This window comes from Crinia signifera, chromosome 12, assembly GCF_055691185.1.
Source record: "Crinia signifera chromosome 12, ASM5569118v1, whole genome shotgun sequence".
In the NCBI taxonomy this organism is placed as follows: Eukaryota; Metazoa; Chordata; class Amphibia; order Anura; family Myobatrachidae; genus Crinia; species Crinia signifera.
In genome coordinates, this window is record NC_139228.1 from 88,899,523 (window position 1) to 88,919,450 (window position 19,928).

General features: G+C 43.6%; 1 protein-coding gene across 1 annotated transcript; it reads left to right on the forward strand.

Moving 5' to 3' along the window:
* The first annotated feature begins 11,035 nt into the window (after positions 1-11,035).
* On the forward strand, positions 11,036-19,339 carry LOC146049424 (uncharacterized). The gene is made up of 4 exons (XM_083165949.1): positions 11,036-12,640; positions 13,256-13,355; positions 16,395-16,449; positions 17,050-19,339. The coding sequence occupies exons 1-4, from the start codon at positions 12,448-12,450 to the stop codon at positions 17,356-17,358; spliced, it is 657 nt and encodes a 218-aa protein (XP_083022075.1). The 5' UTR covers positions 11,036-12,447; the 3' UTR covers positions 17,359-19,339.
* The last annotated feature ends 589 nt before the right edge of the window (positions 19,340-19,928 follow it).

Consider the following 19,928-nt stretch of genomic DNA (forward strand, 5'->3'; position numbering starts at 1 on the left):
CTCAAGTGGTCACTGTTACCTTTTTTTTTTTTTTTTTTTTTCATTTAGTGTTTTTTTTACATCTTTATATTTTTAACAATAACCATTTTTTAAAAGAGATTACACAAGTTGTTGATGGGTGATCTTCGTAGCCCAAGATCACCACAAGCGCAGTTGGTGTAATTCTGGTCAATACTTTATTTTCCAAAAGAAAAAGGTGAGCGCAACTACAGATGCGGAGTTTTATGTTCTGTAGAGTACCACAGTGTGCAATTTCTTTTTCATATTTTTGGGGTTTCATTCTGAACGAATTTCCTTTTTATATAATGTACCAAAGCGAAATAAGCACTCCAAAAAAAACCCCACACCCCCATTGTCTATCTAAGAGATTCTTTTTTTTTTTCTTGGCTACACCTATGGATTAACCCCTTCCTGACGCAGCATGTTTTTGCCTTCCTGACAGAGCCCTTTTTTCAAATCTGACATGTATCACTTAAGTGGGGATAACTTTTTTTTGCTTTTACTTATCCCAGTGATTTTGAGATTGTTTTCTCGTGACACATTGTACTTCAAGTTAGTGGTAAATTTGGGTCGATACAGTCTGTTTTTTTGTGAAAAATACCAAAATGTCGTAAAAAAATGGAAAATTTAGCAATTTTCAAAATGTTAAATTTTCTGCTTGTGAGACAAATAATCATACCACTCAAAATAGTTAATAACTAACATAGACCATATGTCTACTTTATGTTTCCATCATTATTTCAGCCTCCTTTTAATTTTTTTGGACACTAGGAGGCTTAAAATATGAATAGCAAATTCTCAAATTTTCAAGAAAATTTCAAACACTGATTTTTTTAGGGACCAGTTCAGTTCTGATGTGACTTTGAGGGACTTGTATGTGAGACACCACCATAAATGATGCCATTTCAAAAACTGCACCCCTCACAGTATTCAAAACAGCATTTTGGAAGTTTGTTAACCCTTTAGGTGTTTCACAGGAATTAAAACAAAGTGTAGGTGAAATTTCAAAATTTCATTTTTTTTTGCAGATTTGCAATTTTAATACATTTTTCTAAGGAACACAGTAGATTTTACTAGAGAAATGTGACTAAAAATTGATTCCCCCAATTCTTTTGTTTTCATAAATATCCTATATGTGGCCGTAGTGTGCACGTTGACCAAACCACAGGCTTCATAATAGAAGGAGCACCTACTTGATTTTGGAGCCTCCTTTTTATGAGATTATTTTTTAGGCACCATGTAGGTTTCTAGGCACCATAAGATGCTAAAAGTTAGGAACCCCCCCACAAGTGACCCCATTTTGCAAACTACACCCCTCAGGGAATTCATCTAGGGGTATAGTGTACATTTCAAACCCCCAGGGGTTTCACCAATTGTGGTACAACTGGGCAGTGAAAATGAAAAATTAATTTTTTTTACACAAAAATGCAGTTCTGGCTCAAAATTTTTCATTTTCACAAGGAATAAAGGAGACAAAGCACCCCAAAATCTGTGCCCCAATTTCTCCCGAGTACGGCAATGCCTCACATGTGACCAAAAAATACCATTTGGGTGCATGGCAGGACTCAGAAGGGAAGGAGTGATTTTTGGATTTTGCAGCTCAGATTCTGGTGGAATGTTGGTGGGTGCAATGTCGCATTAGCAAGACCCCCGAAGCACCAATACAGTGGAACCCCCCCACAAGTGACCCCATTTTGCAAACTACACCCCTCAGGGAATTCATCTAGGGGTATAGTGTACATTTCAAACCCCCAGGGGTTTCACCAGTTTTGATACAACTGGGCTGTGCAAATGAAAAATTACTTTTTTTACACAAAAATGCAGTTCTGGCTCCAAATTTTTCATTTTCACAAGGAATGAAGGAGACAAAGCACCCCAAAATCTGTGCCCCAATTTCTCCCGAGTACGGCAATGCCTCACATGTGACCAAAAAATACCATTTGGGTGCATGGCAGGACTCAGAAGGGAAGGAGTGATTTTTGGATTTTGCAGCTCAGATTCTGGTGGAATGTTGGTGGGTGCTATGTCGCATTAGCAAGACCCCCGAAGCACCAATACAGTAGAACCCCCCCCACAAGTGACCCCATTTTGCAAACTACACCCCTCAGGGAATTCATCTAGGGGTATAGTGTACATTTCAAACCCCCCAGGGGTTTCACCAATTTTGATACAACTGGGCTGTGCAAATGAAAAATTACATTTTTTACACAAAAATGCAGTTCTGGCTCAAAATTTTTCATTTTCACAAGGAATGAAGGAGACAAAGCACCCCAAAATCAGTGCCCCAATTTCTCCCGAGTACGGCAATGCCTCACATGTGACCAAAAAATACCATTTGGGTGCATGGCAGGACTCAGAAGGGAAGGAGTGATTTTTGGATTTTGCAGCTCAGATTCTGGTGGAATGTTGGTGGGTGCAATGTCGCATTAGCAAGACCCCCGAAGCACCAATACAGTGGAACCCCCCCACAAGTGACCCCATTTTGCAAACTACACCCCTCAGGGAATTCATCTAGGGGTATAGTGTACATTTCAAACCCCCAGGGGTTTCACCAGTTTTGATACAACTGGGCTGTGCAAATGAAAAATTACATTTTTTACACAAAAATGCAGTTCTGGCTCCAAATTTTTCATTTTCACAAGGAATGAAGGAGACAAAGCACCCCAAAATCTGTGCCCCAATTTCTCCCGAGTACGGCAATGCCTCACATGTGACCAAAAAATACCATTTGGGTGCATGGCAGGACTCAGAAGGGAAGGAGTGATTTTTGGATTTTGCAGCTCAGATTCTGGTGGAATGTTGGTGGGTGCTATGTCGCATTAGCAAGACCCCCGAAGCACCAATACAGTAGAACCCCCCCCCCCACAAGTGACCCCATTTTGCAAACTACACCCCTCAGGGAATTCATCTAGGGGTATAGTGTACATTTCAAACCCCCAGGGGTTTCACCAATTTTGATACAACTGGGCTGTGCAAATGAAAAATTACATTTTTTACACAAAAATGCAGTTCTGGCTCAAAATTTTTCATTTTCACAAGGAATGAAGGAGACAAAGCACCCCAAAATCTGTGCCCCAATTTCTCCCGAGTACGGCAATGCCTCACATGTGACCAAAAAATACCATTTGGGTGCATGGCAGGACTCAGAAGGGAAGGAGTGATTTTTGGATTTTGCAGCTCAGATTCTGGTGGAATGTTGGTGGGTGCTATGTCGCATTAGCAAGACCCCCGAAGCACCAATACAGTAGAACCCCCCCCCCCACAAGTGACCCCATTTTGCAAACTACACCCCTCAGGGAATTCATCTAGGGGTATAGTGTACATTTCAAACCCCCAGGGGTTTCACCAATTTTGATACAACTGGGCTGTGCAAATGAAAAATTACATTTTTTACACAAAAATGCAGTTCTGGCTCAAAATTTTTCATTTTCACAAGGAATGAAGAAGACAAAGCACCCCAAAATCTGTGCCCCAATTTCTCCTGAGTATGGCAATGCCTCATATGTGACCAAAAAATACCAGTTGGGTGCATGGCAGGACTCAGAAGGGAAGGAGTGATTTTTGGATTTTGCAGCTCAGATTCTGGTGGAATGAATGGTGGGTGCTATGTGGCATTAGCAAGACCCCCGAAGCACGGTGAAATGATGAACCTAATAATCCATAGATGTGTGGTATATTTTAAAACACTCCTTTATACATAGGCCGGGTTTGTCGGGGCAAGTTTCACAGTGGAAAATAGTATCCTTTCTTATTCCCTTTTTATAGCAAACTTTGCACCTTTTTTGTGTCCTTTCTTGCAGTGGAGGGGATTTCGTTAGGAAAATGCTGCCCTGGTACAATACGGGGGCCAGTACTAGAAGTACTGGGGCCCTCTGCCTGCTGGTTCCCAAATATTAGGCCCTTTATGACTTCCTCTTGAAAGTGCATAAATGTCCCCCTCTGGCTGGTAGAACGGATTAGCACGTAAGCGTTATACAGTGCCATCTGGATGATATACACGGCCAGCTTCTTGTACCAGATTTTTGTTTTCCGCAGGGGACTGTACGGCTTCAGTACCTGATCTGAAAGATCCACTCCGCCCATGTACTTATTGTAATCTAGGATACAATTAGGTTTTGAGGTGTGGGTACTGGTACCTCGTACAGGGATGGAGGTGGTACTGTCTCCATGAATTGTTGTCAGTATAAGGACATCCCTCTTGTCCTTATATTTGACCAACAACATATTTTCGGTGGATTGTGCCCTGCTTTCACCCCTTCTCAGTACTTGGGCAATGTGCGTTTTTGGGAGGCCTCTTTGGTTCTTGCGCACAGTACCGCAAGCTGCTGTACCTCTTGAACCAAGGGCCTTAAACAGGGGGATGCTAGTGTAAAAGTTATCCACATAGAGGTGATAACCTTTATCCAGGAAGGGGTGCACTAAATCCCAGACAATTTTTCCACTAACACCTACGAGGGAGGGGGGGCATTCTGGCGGTTCAATTCTTGAATCCTTCCCTTCATATACCCTAAACCTGTGGGTGTACCCTGAGGTGCTTTCACACAGTTTATACATTTTTATGCCATACCTTGCCCTCTTACTGGGAAGGTACTGGCGGAATTTAACCCTTCCTTTAAAATGTATAAGGGACTCGTCGATACAAATACATTTTTCAGGGATGTACATCTCTGCAAATTTGGCACTGAAATGATCAATGACCAGCCTGACTTTGAATAGCCGGTCAAAGGTGGGATCATCTCTGGGTGGGCACTGTGCATTATCGGTGTAATGTAAAAATTTAAGGATTGTCTCAAAACGAGTCCGAGTCATGGCCATACGGTAAAATGGGGTGCTGTACAGAACATCTGTACTCCAATATTGCCTAATTTCTGGCTTTTTTACTATGCCCATATGTAACACCAGACCCCAAAACGTCATCATCTCTACTGCATCTACAGGGGTCCACCTAGCAAATGATGACGTGGGGTTTTGAGCAATAAACTGCTGGGCATATAAATTACTTTGGTCCACCATTAAATTTATAAAATCATCAGAGAAAAATAATTTGAGAGTCAATTTCTCTGAGACCTGTTGAATCAAATTGGATTCCTGGGATGGCCAAAAACTCAGGAACCTGGGGCTCAAAATTGTCTGGTGGTGGGGTCCATACGGGATCAATCATTTGGGGGGGGGGGGGTCTCAGCTGCTCTACGGGGGCGTCTTTGAGGGGGTCCCTCATCACTAGAGGAGGAAGAGGAGCTTAAGACGAATCCTTCAAATTCCCCGCTTGCATCACTGGCTGTGTCAGAGTCAGAGGCAAGCATGGCATATGCCTCCTCCGCTGAATACATTCTTCTGGATGACTGGGATGACATTTGGGATGACATTTGGGATGACATTTTTATTTTTGTGTTTCTGTAAGTGTAATGTTTCAACACGTGTATAGTGTAGGGGGGTACAAACTTTATTTCAACACGGGGGGTATGTAGTGTGTATGTAGTGCAGAAAAAAAAATGCTTTATACAGGAATTTGATCCCAATAAAAAAAAAAAAAAATTGAAGGGGTTAAAAAAAAAAAAAAAAAAAAGGTCCTGCGCCAAAAATTGAGCACAGATGTTGGTCAGTAACGTCCGTCACTGAACAGCGCTCAAAGGCAACAGGACACCCACAAAAGCAACGTGGGTGTAAAAACAATTTAAAAAAAAAAAAATACCACAGCACTCTCCAAAAAAAAAAACAATTAAAAAAAACTGCAGAAAAAAAATGATATCAACCCTGTGCCAAAAATGCTGTTCAGTGATGTACGTCACTGATCAGCGGCCACAGGACACCCACAAAAGCAACGTGGGTGTAATAAACCACAGCACTCTCCAAAAAAAAAAAAACAATTTAAAAAAACTGCAGAAAAAAAATATCAACCCTGTGCCAAAAATGCTGTTCAGTGATGTACGTCACTGATCAGCGGCCACAGGACACCCACAAAAGCACCCACAAAAGCAACGTGGGTGTAAAAACAAAACCCCACTGCAATCCCCCCAAAAAAACTGCAGATCAGTGATGCAGTGATGCAACACTGATTAGCAGTGAGGGGCAGCAGGCAGACAACTGTGGGTGCAACCTGACAGGGTATATATAAAAAAAAAAACCCTGGACCCCCAAAAAGTTGCTGATCAGTTAATTAATTTAAACTGATCAGCACAAAAGGGGGGGCAGCAGTCAGTTGCACAGGCAGCACAACCTTTGGTGCAACTGACAGGTATATATATAAAAAAAAAAACCCAAAAAGTTGCTGATCAGCACAGATATACTGATCAGCACAAAAGGGGTGCAGCAGACACAAAATATAGCACTCTCTATCACTCTCTGTCACTATCTCTCACGATCTGTGACTCTATGACACTGCAGCAGCAGGACACAGGAAGTCACAAGATCCAGGAAGCATCCAGCTGCTGGCAGCACGCTACCAGCGGTGATCAGGTAAGTATCAGGCAAGGTTCAGGTATGTATAGCACGACAGAGTGGCCGGTGACCGCTCTGCACGCAATTCCAGACCGGAATGGCGTCTGCAGCGCAGTCACCGTTAGTTTAAATGACGCGCCTTGGCTGTGATTGGTCCGTCGGTCCGACGGACCAATCACAGCCTTGGGGGCAGGTGGGGTGAGGTGGGGTGAGGTGTGGTCATCACCGGTGACCCCCTCATGCCCCCTCACACCCGGCGGTGATTGACACCTGTGTTACCGAGCGTCTGATTCGCCGGTAACACAGGAAAACGCTGCGACTGGCTGTTCACATTGAACAGCCAATCACAGCGATCGCCGACGGGGGGGAGGCATCGCCACCCCCCCTGGGCATGCAGGGACATGTCTGCTGTCAGGGACAGTAGACATGTTTAAACTGTCACCGCGTCTATAGACGCGGGGACAGTTTAAAGTCATGACGTGTATATATACGTCATGTGTCGGGAAGTACATCCCGGCCATGACGTATATATACGTCAAATGTCGGGAAGGGGTTAAATAAAGTTAACCTAAATAAAATAAATCCTTTATAATGACATATATGTATATTGATGTATATGGTCATTCAAAAATATATTATTTAACCATTTTCATTGCATTGACAGGTGTTTTAATAAAAAATAAAAAAAAATGTTTTCCCCAGAAACGTTTTCCAGCTGGGTGGCATGAAGTAGTAGCCAGGTTGAGGGTCTTTGCAACAAAATGACGTTTAGTGTTTAAATCTTTTTGCCCAAATACTGCACAAGTAACCTGTCTCGGACAAATCCAGCCCTGCCATAGAATGCTCTCACTAGTTGGTACCAGAGAATGCCAGGCAGAATATCACAACACGATCTCCTGTCATTTTAGACAGGAGATCTGTGCGCGATATAACAACTGAATACCACCCGTGATGTGTGAAGAGTTTATTATACAGCATCTTCAGTGGCGGTGGCTATTAAGCTGTTTTGCAAGGTTGCCTTCCACCAGGGCTTCTGGTGTCTTCACCTGGGGGGTGACAGCCTTTAAACTGTTTTTCTTGGCCCCCACCCACCAGGACTTCCGGGCATCCTCCATCCAAGAATCAGTGTTCTTGAATGCTCCTTCCCTGATGGCGGAATGCCAAGCATTGTCCCGTGCAGGCTCATATACACCAGCCATAGCAAGCTGTAATTGGCTCGCGGTGCCCATCTTATATTTAATAATGACTCCGAGGCACCCTCTTTTTTGAAATGTTTCGAGCTGCCAAACTCTGAAGAATGGCTGGTAGAGAATGGATCCTACTAGATCCGGGCCTGCCGGTATGCCCACTATCACCGCATGATACCACCGCCACTAATGCAGAACCATGCGTTGTAAATGACTGCCAGTGTATAAAGCTCCTGAGTTCTGCCAGCAATCCAGGCCTCCGGCAAACGAGGACACCATTACATATGCCCCATGGTTTGGTAACTCAACTCAAACACGGACCTGCTTGTGCCGCATCATGTTTAAAGTGTTAAAGCCGACATGTTACAATGCTTTACAACCCATTCCAACCATGTCCAACATTAAGCTGTCTCCCCCGAGTGTTGGCGGTGACAAGGGGACAGCTATATGTTGAACAAAGCATGCCCAATGAGACTGCTCATACATAAATCTGTCACAAACACACTGACGTGACTGTATACATACATCACACATACCTACCTATATCTGCCATACTCACACTGACCTAGGAAGAAACGTCAGACTCGGACACACGCAGATATAAAAAATAGAAACATAGAATTTGAAAGCAGATAAGAACCACTTGGCCCATCTAATATAATCCGTTGTCTCGTCAAGTGGAGTTGTCACATCACTTTGTGATAAAGATACACATTGGAGTGAAAAAGACACTTAGCCACAAGCAGAGTCACATGGTACAGGTCACGCCGACAAAGGAAGAGGGTGTAGGACAGCGGTTCCCAGTCATGGTCCCCACATAGAATCACAAGTGACATAATTAGCTTCACCTGCGGATCTTTTAAAATGTGTACGAATACGGAGTGCACCTGCTGGGTGACCTGGAAAATGTGCACTGTTGGTTGGTCCTGAGGACCGAGTTTGGGAACCACTGGTGTAGGAGGACACATTTGTAGGAGACAGGGACTCGTCTTCTTGTGTCATTGAGAAAGGACTGAGCTGCATGGGAGAGAGCTAATGAAGGGTTAATGGGACCGACATAGAAACGCAAATACTGGGAGCACGGAGATAAATCAGCAATTAATAAGGAGTAAAAGAATAATTTGCAAAACACAAAATATATAACCGGGTTATAGTTGCGATCTGAAAGGGGTATTAAAGGTACACGTTCCAGATGTTGGCACATTTTGCAGAATTCCGCAAGAAAAAAAGAAAGTGACTGCACTAATGGAAGAAATAATTATGTATTGCCAGTACCAATAATGGGTAATTTAATGGTTAATATTAATAAAATAATTAGTAATAAATTGACAAAGAAAAACAAAGCACATATAAACTATTGTGACTGATCTTACAGGTCCATAGGATACTGTATTGTTGAACCAGCTGGTTTTTGTGAGTTGCGGTGGTATTCTGTTTGTTGTCTGGCCTCACTGGTAAATAGCTGTATAGGTGGATGCAGATTACCCCAAAGGCAGCCTTTACGGAGGATGCAGAACCTCCTGCACTTCTGTGGCCCAGAATTGCACAATTATACTCCTTTCCCATCACAAATGCCGGCTCCCCATAGCGACCAGGCAGTAAGGGGGTGCGATGGAGCGGCGGCACATCATCGGGTGGCTGGTGAAGAGGTAGCACTTGGAGCTGACGTTGCCTCCTACCTATAGTGTGAACTGGCACTGCCCAGTAACCGGGGTCTGAGCCAGGTAAAACCCTTCTTTTAACCCGGGTTGGATTGCCAGGTTGCTGGACCCGGGATTTTTCAAAAGGCCCTTTCACGACACACACAGACCCGGGTCAGACCTGGGTTATTTGTACGGTGTGACAGGGGATATTAGTGACTTGAGAATGGCAAACAATTTTGCAACGTGATCATCAAATGTTAAATTGTAGCAGACATCAGTAGTTTGTGACTATTGGGGGTTTTTTCACACCGTTAGCCAGGTTAAAACAATAAAGGGTTAAAAATGCCCAAATAGCAGAGGCTGCTGCTGTGTCCCAATGATGAAATATGTATAGATTGGGAACGCTCCCCTTAACTGGCACCAGTCAGACTTTGCAGTGCTGTTCCGTAGGATTAGCGCAGATCTGACGGGAACTCTGACATAAGCCGCGGTTACTCACCAGCTGGGAGACGGAGCTGTCTGTGCCGCACTCGATCCACGGCTGCAGCTGCACGGAGATGGAAGCGGGTGTCTCTCCTTCCAAATCAGGTTCTTGGGTTAGAATGTCCTAGCTTGTTTCCTTCACTATTTGGTCTTTCATCAGTAGAAGTACGGATGCCAATCTCAGGGCATTTTTTCAATCCCTGGCATACCTAAAAAAAAAACACACCCCGCAGATTTACTAACATGGACGGGCAGCCGGGAGCAGGGCACAGAGCAGCGATGTACTGGTGCCTCTGGGCGAGTGGCGGCAGCATCAGCAGGGCGAGAGGTGCTGCCGGGAGTAGGGATACGGCATTGCAGCCTGCGCAGCGTGACAGTCAGAGGTCACGCTGCACAGGACGCACGCTGGGGTTCAGAACAGCTGGAAGCGGGTGCTCAGATGCTGCCTGACATTAGACTGCCACCCTAAGTGGAAGTGATAACCAGGTTCTTCTAGAGCAGAGATGGGCAATAAGCGGTCCTCCAGCTGTTGATGAACTACACATTCCAGCATGCCTTGCATCAGTTTAAGCATGGCCAATAGCAAAACTAAAGCAAAGCATGCTGGGATGTGTAGTTCATCAACAGCTGGAGGGCTTCTTATTGCCCACACGTAGAGAGAGATTCCTGGTGCGTCCTAGTCACTTTCTATTGTGACAAATATACATTTTACATTTAAATAGAGGGAAAAAATCTGCAACTGTCTCACAGGACCTGGCGGGTAAAGAAGCGCTGCAGTAACAATGTACAAGGACACGTTCAACTTACAAGTGCCCGCGTACACTGCAAACAGCCCTCTTCGCACACCATGTTGCCTAACAATATTATAGTGTTGCGGGGGGGGGGGACGGACAAATACATCTTAATTGCAACACAAGGAGACTACTCATTAACTTCATATGACGCGTTTCTATCTGAGTCTGTGCACAGAGTGTTAGAATGTAGCAGCCGCAGCTTTCTTACAAGTGTCATATATCACAGTTCCCAGCACAGTCTCATCATGCGACTTCATTGCATTGTGGTTGACGCAATATCTTGAAAAGAAGACATCCGGCGCTGCATGGCGTATTGATGCTGGATGTCGGAGGATTTATCTGTAAGCTTGTAATGCATGTTTTGGGTTCTCGAGATCTTTGAGTTCTTTTTTTGAGAATGAACTTCAGTGACGTTGAATTCACGAAAGAACGAAAATATTTCTATCTCCTCCTGCCCCCCCCCCCCCCCTCTGTGCTTTGACCACTTTTTTGCCCAGACTTTTCATCTCTGCTGAAGGTTTGCCCCCACTAATTGAATCGGCCTGGTGCCGTAATTAACCGCAAGGCAAGCACTGAGGCTAATTGAATATGCCTCCCAGGGTTGCAAAAACAAAATCTTATGTTCATTTGTGGGTACAATTTTGAAGCTTGTAAAAACTTATTTGCGCAGTTTCGTGAAAGTACACATCTGAGCGGAACAGTCAGTACAAAAACAATTTAGTCATGTTCATTCCAAGGTTTAATTAGGGTGCTGAACAACTGGGTACCTCTGCATTCACGTCTGCAAAGGCTGCCTGTCCTCGTCGCACACCTCCATTCCTAACACTCCCGGAGATGCTGGGCTGCTCAACAAGCTCTCCGTGTGCAGAACCTGGAGAGGTGCACAAGCCCCCCCCCCCCCCCCCATATCCGCGACATATGGTAGGCGGAGCACCTTGGTCATGCGAAGGTCAGCGAGAGTACAACTAGGCACTGCCTTAGGTGATTTAATAATTAAAATCCGGCAGGGCACAGTGTCCCACAGCGGTTAAGCTATTTAATAGGTTGAATTTTTTACTTGTTTGATTAAAATAGTTTTCACTTCTAGAGTATTTCTTTGTTATTACATTAAGCCTTCTTCCCTAGCGATCACTGACCTGATCATATACTGTAGTTACTGCAGCATAGAATCAAGGAACTGGGACAGCTAATTCTAAGCAGGAACAGATATGGCCGCTCCCAGTAGGCAGAGTAAAGCATTTTGGGGATTTGAAGTCCAGGTAAGCATGGATAATGTAAGTAGTATTTACCTTGTTTGAATAGTTTTCCAATGTAGTGTATAAAAGAGTATGTGTAGGCCAGCTGAAGGTGGACATTATAACCCAGGCATGGCAAAACGATGGCCCTCCAGCTGTTGCAAGTTCCACCATGCCTTGCCGCAGTTTTGCTATTAGGGAAAGGTAAAACTATTGCAAGGCATGCTGGGATGTGTAGTTTCACAACAGCTGGAGGGCCATAGTTTTGACATGCCTGTTTTAACCTTTTGGGCCTGACTCCGGCACATACAGTCCTGTATGTATTCCAAGTCAGATATCTTCGTAATGACATTAAATGCGCATCTGCGTGTTTACGTATAAAGTACCCCACTGTTCTCCTGCTGCCCCTTACACCGACCTCATGCTGTCTACCTGACATAGGTGTCCGTCGGCATACGCATAGTCCATGAGACTGTTCTCTTCTGCTGGATTGCCCTCCATAAACACCCATTTTACATATGGGGCCAGATGCACTAAGCTTCGAGAGTGATAAATAGCCAGCCAATCAGCACCTACCTGTCATGTCACAGACTGTGTTTGAAAAATGTCAGGCAGGAGCTGATTGGTTGGTGGTTTATCACTCTCCATTTTATCACTTTTCTGGCCCATGGAGAGAAGTGGTCGAGGTACATCGGACATAAAGAAGCATAGAATGTGCTGTATACAAGATATAGTATGCGTGATTCAGAACCAGACCCTTCATGGTAATCCTGTCCCCAATCAAATATTGCGATCTCTCTGTCTTTCAGGCGACCATGGAAGGAAGATGCAGACTCTCGCAAATGTCCCCAACCATAAAGGTGAGCAACTTGCAGATCACAATGGCAGCTATAAAACACAGTAGTTCAGGTCTGGCCAAACTGGTGTTTTCCAGCTGTTACAAAACGACATATCCCAGCATGACTTGCGACAGTTTCAGCATTAACACATAGCAAAACTGTGGCAAGGCATGCTGGGTCTTGTAGTTTCACAACACACGGCGAGCCATAGGTTGGCCAGGCATGCAGGTAGGTACTGATTGTGGAGAATATCACACCAAGGAGCAGTTTACAGGTACACCTTGGTAGCACCATCTTACAATGCGTGTGGGGGAGATAACACGTGAACAGAGATTTAAAAACATAAACACCTTTCCACCCCTTTCATTGCAATATGGTTTGTTCCAGGTGCAAACTGCTCCGTTTTCTATTTGCTGCTATCTCTGACTCGGCTCCATTGGTTGGAAAGGTTCAGGATAAACGTTCCAATAAAGTATGCAATCTAAAGATTTATCAACCAGTGTGAAAGTATTTCATACATATTTTATAACCATGAAGTTGCGAACTTCAGACTTCCCAGCGTACAATTCTATAAAAACCTACAAGATGGAATTTAACTCTACAGTTCAAGAAATAATGATTCCGACGTCTTCCTAGGTTCTGGAAAACCGATCCGCAATGAGAACCTCCAGAGAGTTGTACAGACTGTGAGCAGCAGGGCAATGGGAAGGGAACGCCTGACCGGCCGAGCCCAAAGGTAAACGCCTTTCCAGTACTTAGATCAGGCATGTCCAAACTGTGGCCCTCCAGCGGTTGTGAAACTACACATCCCAGCATGCCTTGTCATGGTTTTAGCCCTCCCTAATAGCAAAATTGTGGCAAGGCATGATGGGACTTGAAGTTTCACAACATTCCGACCCAGGTTGAAAAAATATTTTTACCCGGGTCAGGCCTGGGTTGCTGTGCAGTGTGAACGGGTAACCAGGGTTGAGCGATCCAAGTCCAGTCTTCATTATAGGGAAGAGGCAGTGTCTGCTACAAGCCCCCCACCCCCAATTTATGTCCTACTCAGGAGCACAAGTGACAGAATTTGCACCACCTGTGTGTATTATGAAGTGTCAGACCGTAATACACCTGTGCACCAACTCAGCAATCTGTATAACGTGCAGTTACAACGACACTCAGGAAACACTTGCTCTAGAACCTTTGCCTTATGTTAGACCAGTCATAAAATGCTGCATGTCCCTTTTCCACTTGATTTATTAATCACCCCTTTTATTTGACGTTGGGAACGTACATTTCAGTTGAAATTAAATTACGTGTTGAGAAGGCAGAAGCAAGATGTCGTTTTTCACTTCACAGATAATTAGCAATACGTTTCATGCTGCACGGAGCTGACGAGCTCACAACGGAATACCTTTCAGTCTCTGTGGGACTTATGTGAATTCCTCGGGGTGCAAGTGCATTGAACATAACAAACAAGTCGACTTTTTTCCCCTCACTGGGCGCAGAGTGAACCATTTTTTTTAAATGCTAAATCTGTTGAATGCTGAAATATTTTTATGCTAGAACTCTGTGTTCTGCTAGCAGTGCATCGGGTTCTCCATAATTATTTTATATATACTTGTTTTAGCCTAGCAAAGCCCATAGGATATTTAGGGTTTATTCACATACACGCAGGGCAAAAGGGTAGAAACATGTTAAAGTCACTTTTTGTCCCCCATGCCTTTCATGTGCTGGATTTTCACCGGTGCACCATGCATGGAGAATAAGCAGCGCCACACAGTAAAAGGTTTAAATGTACAGTAGGTAACAAATGACACAGGTTCTCTAGTAGTACGGTAAGCCTATTTAAATAGAAGTCTTCAATTTTTTTTTAATGCTGTGGGTGCTCTTGTAGGAAAGCATTTTATTTATTTTTTTGCATTGGAAAAGTGCATTATTTAATTATTTATTTATTTATTTATTTATTTACAGTGTCTTATATAGCACAGCAGATTCCATTACAGTGTCTTATATAGCGCAGCAGATTCAGTTACAGTGTCTTATATAGCGCAGCAGATTCCATTACAGTGTCTTATATAGCGCAGCAGATTCCGTTACAGCGTCTAATATAGCGCAGCAGATTCCGTTAGTGTATTATATAGCGCAGCAGATTCCGTTACAGTGTCTTATATAGCGCAGCAGATTCCGTTACAGCGTCTTATATAGCGCAGCAGATTCCATTACAGTGTCTTATATAGCGCAGCAGATTCCGTTACAGCGTCTTATATAGCGCAGCAGATTCCGTTACAGTGTGTTATATAGCACAGCAGATTCCGTTACAGCGTCTTATATAGCGCAGCAGATTCAGTTACAGTGTCTTATATAGTACAGCAGATTCTGTTAGTGTCTTATATAGCGCAGCAGATTCTGTTACAGTGTCTTATATAGCGCAGCAGATTCTGTTACAGTGTCTTATATAGCACAGCAGATTCTGTTAGTGTCTTATATAGTGCAGCAGATTCCGTTAGTGTCTTATATAGCGCAGCAGATTCCGTTACAGCGTCTTATATAGCGCAGCAGATTCCGTTACAGTGTCTTATATAGTGCAGCAGATTCTGTTAGTGTCTTATATAGTGCAGCAGATTCTGTTAGTGTCTTATATAGCGCAGCAGATTCTGTTACAGTGTCTTATATAGCGCAGCAGATTCCGTTACAGCGTCTTATATAGCGCAGCAGATTCCGTTACAGTGTCTTATATAGCGCAGCAGATTCCGTTACAGTGTCTTATATAGCGCAGCAGATTCCGTTACAGCGTCTTATATAGCGCAGCAGATTCCGTTACAGTGTCTTATATAGTGCAGCAGATTCTGTCAGTGTCTTATATAGCGCAGCAGATTCAGTTGCGCTTTACAATAGTAGACAGTGATAAAACAAACTGGGTAACGACAGACAGACTTGGAGGTAGGAGGGCCCTGCTGCAAGCTTACAATCTATAGGGATATAGGAGGGAAACACAAGGACAGGCACCAGTAATAGCATAGCAGTCCCACCAAGTTACAAGTCCAGAAGGGAAGCTATATAACACATAAGGGCCTCAGAGGGTTATGCGTGTAGAACTTAAATATGATAGGCTTGCCTGCATTAACCTCAGACAGGTGTGAATGAATCCTAAGAGGAAGCCTTTTTAACCCTTTGAGTTTCAAGTGAATTTATCAAAATAGGTGTGAAAATTGCCAAGCAAACCTTTGTATTCATCACAATGACCTGTAATATTTACCTTTTTTATATAGGACATATATTATTATTTTTTACCCAACATTTTTTTATTTGAATTTATTTAACAAATGTGAGTGACGCCGGCGGTTTTAGTGGATATTGTGAACATCTCCTGCAGAGATGTTCAGAGATGTTGGCACTCGAAGAGTTAATAAAGCTTTCAAAAGGCAATTCTATTTGTTGGCTGTTTCAACCGGTCTTATTTCATCTATCATTTATCCAGCACATTTACCAAATGATATCTAGGACCCCACTAGTAGCTATGAACCCCTCCATTTTCTCCTTTTTAGAAGTATTAGTAAATCTACACGAAAGGGCCATATTCACTTACCTGAGGTGCTTACTGCTGGCTTGTAGCTTCTGGGTTCACTGTCCAGGGGATAATAAGCAAAGACATTGTGAATTGTTGGGGGGGTGATGCTCTGTATGCCGAACATGTTGGGGGATTCTGCTCCGCTCGCTGGGCACAGTGAGGATTCTATACTGTAGTATGCTGTATTAATTGTTACAATGGAGTTTTATTTTATTTTTTTAGATGGAATAGCGTAGAGGATGCTGAATTTCATTTATCCCAGGACTTTCCCATGCTGGTGAGCCGAACAATATCAACGGCATTAATATACAGTTTATTCACTATAAAAGTGTTGTGCTATCAAGAGATGGTGGTAATAGATTCATTAACATCATGTATGAAAAAATGACTCTCGTACAAGTAATGGATTTGGTAGCTATAACTAGTAAATTATACAGATAGGGGCATATACAAATAGCTATGGGGCTTACTCCGCTGCAGCTTGTCAGCCTTTTCAATGAGGTTCTCCCCAAACCCCGTACAATATCACGGGCTCGGGACCTGCCTGCAGTAATCTGCGGTAAATGCAACCTTTGCGGTTCAGCTCGTGTAGTAATCAAGATTCCGGCGTTTATTGAGGAATTGACGCATTTCCTATTGCTAACCCTCTAAGGAAGTAATCCCAGTACTATGGTTACTGGTAAACTGGTTCCCAGACAATCAAACTGACAGAACAGCATAACAGTAACGTTGGCGGCCACTAAAATTGTTCTAGTGGTTGACAGCACGCACAATGCTTGAATATCCCCCATGGAGGTGAGGAGCAATATTAGACTTTTATTATATAGAATAGAATTTGACTGAATGTTAGACTGAGTCTGGCTTTTTTTTCCCCCAGAAAGCCGTAGATTACAGAGACACAACTAGACTGTCAGAAGGAAGCTCAAAGCATCCGATTTTGAATATAGAAAACCCAAAACGATCGAAACCAAATAGGTCCTTGGACAATCAAGACGAAATTGGACTGCTGGCAAATGAGAGTGAATTGCTGAAAAATAAACTGGATATTCCCTGTTGTTTGGGAGAAATGGAAGCCGCCCGCGGCGCTCTACCCTCAGAGGACACGGAGACGGTGGAATATCTGTCTGTGCTGCGCTATGATGGCCAGGTGACCATACCCGCTGAGCCGCACACAGAACATGCGTGATCCTGGTGACAAAGTTCTGCTGCAGAAGTGTCAGAACAAAAATACATACATGAGAATAATTGGGTGCGAGTTTGTAATCCAATGTGAGCAATGGGTTTGTGTGATTGTCAGGTCCTACCCTCATAATGTAGATTTTCAGATCTCCTGCTACGGTGTAGAAACTGTAAAAGGTAAAAATAATGAAGGTTCTGGCTGCATAGATTCTGGTAAGGGAATCGCGATGTTGATGTGAAGGCCAGCGGGAGATTACAGGGGTCTGAGGTGCAAGCACTCTGGACATGAATTCCGGTCTTGATTGCGATGAGAATATTTGTCATACAAACTTGTCTCTGCCGGTGGCATTATTGCCCTGTGTTAGTTATTTTTACCGCCTGGTAAGGGGCCCATTTATTAAGGATCACATTTACAATGGCTCACATTGTAATATGCGATCCGATATGATATCGCACGGATGTACCACCGTGCACATGTAAGGAGCCTGTCCCTGCGATGTGCTGAGCCAGGCGCCGTGGGGTCTGCACATGCTTAGCGCTGAACGCACTGCACCGCAGCAGTGCAATATGTACCCATAGACTACAATGGGCTATTGCCATTTCAGATTGCCGGTAGCCCAGGGATGTGAAGTGCTGCTGCCCAATGTTAATACAACGGGCAGCTTTGCATCCCCCATAGTAACCTATGGAGGATGCGGCCGGCAGGCGGTGCAGGAGGGAGCGCGGCAGGAATTGGAGATTTCTGCTCCGGTCCCTCCTGATACATTCAGATGATATTTAATATTTGTGACTAACCACCAAAAACAGGATTTTTCAGGGATTTAGCTGCAAATATTACATAATAAATGGCCCCCCCGGGCTGTAATGCGCTGACTTTTCCACTGGGGCCCAGTTTTTTTGTAGGCAGGGTAAAAAAAATCTGCTGTGTGTGAAGTTAGCATTGTGAGCGAACTGACCGGTCGAACTGCGTTCATGTTGGTTGGTCCCCAGAAAATGATGCTAAATGCTTGTCGTTATTTTCAAAAGTAACAGTTGCCCCTTTTAGACCGCACTTTTTACCTGTTATTTTGCCAGGTTATAACGGTAATTTGTGCAAACTGAAAGGTCAGAGTGAATTTACCGGTTCTATAGAACTGGTATTTCTAAAGGGTAATAAAGCAGGGTCCTACCCCTTTCAGACCCGTTTTTTTTTTTCCATCCACTGTTTTCTATGGGTTAAAACGGGATCAGTGTTGTGAAGGAACAAAAACTGCACTGAAATACCATTTAAAGACATGCGGTGTGAGAGGGGTTTCAGACCCGTTTTTAGAAACGTTTTAAAATACCGGGTCAAAGCCAGTTTTGCGGTCTGAAAGCAGCAAGTGACACATTATTACTGCTAACGTATTGCGATACATCGCATGCGATCCCCACTTCCTGACGCCAGGTGGGGGTCCGAGTCCGAAGTGAAAATGTGCTGAGTGTGTACAAGTGCACACTCATCGATAATTGCACCGGCTTTTATCATATTGGCAGATTTACCACCTTCTGTGTACCAGGCATGAGAACCTTGGCACTCCAGATGTTGAATTACACATCCCAGCATCCCCTTTAACATTTATTTGGCCATGCTTAAACTTTTGCAAGGCATGCTGGGAATGTGTAGTTTAACGGCTGGGGGTGCCAAGGTTCTCCATCACTGATCTAGTGTTTACACTCAATATCGCTAACCTTGACGATGATTGATGTCTTCTGAACATGCAGATCGATTTGGCTACATAGCCAAACAACCTGCCTGTTCAGCGGGTCCTGGTAACATCACTTAACGATATTGGCAGCCGATATTGTTCAGTAGATACACGCAATATCGCTCCCTGTGGCCTCAGCCTATATTAATCATATCGGCCACTGCCTCCATCGTTTAGTGTGTATGGGGCTTTAACCACTAAAGCAAAAGGATCAAAACTACACTTAGGGCCTTATTCAGACCTGATTGCAGTATAAATTTGTTTGAAAAATGGGCAAAACCATGTGCACTGCAGGTGGGGCAGATGTAACCTGTGCAGAGAGAGTTAGATTTGGGTGGGGTGTGTTGAAACTGAAATCTAAATTGCAGTGTAAAAATGATGCAGCCAGTATTTACCCTACACAGAAACAAAATAACTCACACAAATCTAACTCTCTCTATACATGTTACATCTGCCCCACCTGCAGTGCACATGGTTTTGCCCATTTGCCAAACAAATTTGTACTGAGCTCAGATCTGAATAAGGCCCTTACTGAGGAATATGAATCTCTGGCTGGCAAAATCCCGGACTTTATTCAGGAGACACAGTACTGTAATGTGATCTCATCATAAAACTATTTTCAACACATTGTTTTAAGTTACAGAGCACTATAGTATGTTTGTATGTGATTGATGTTGGAAATTATGTGCACTTTAGCCCAATATTTAAAAAAATATATATATACATATATTTTCAATTACATAAAATATTTATTTTACTTTGCGTTCTTTTCAGTTTTATTATGAACTAGATTATATTGTATTTAACGCCACCAGACCTCTGTTTTGTTTGTTAACTTTATTGACCGATA

Coding starts and splice junctions, on each gene's coding strand:
- LOC146049424 (XM_083165949.1), top strand. CDS start 12,448: ATGGAGAGAAGTGGTCGAGGTACATCGGACATAAAGAAGCATAGAATG. Junction 12,641..13,255: donor AAATGTCCCCAACCATAAAG/GTGAGCAACTTG, acceptor ACGTCTTCCTAG/GTTCTGGAAAACCGATCCGC. Junction 16,450..17,049: donor CCCAGGACTTTCCCATGCTG/GTGAGCCGAACA, acceptor TTTTTCCCCCAG/AAAGCCGTAGATTACAGAGA.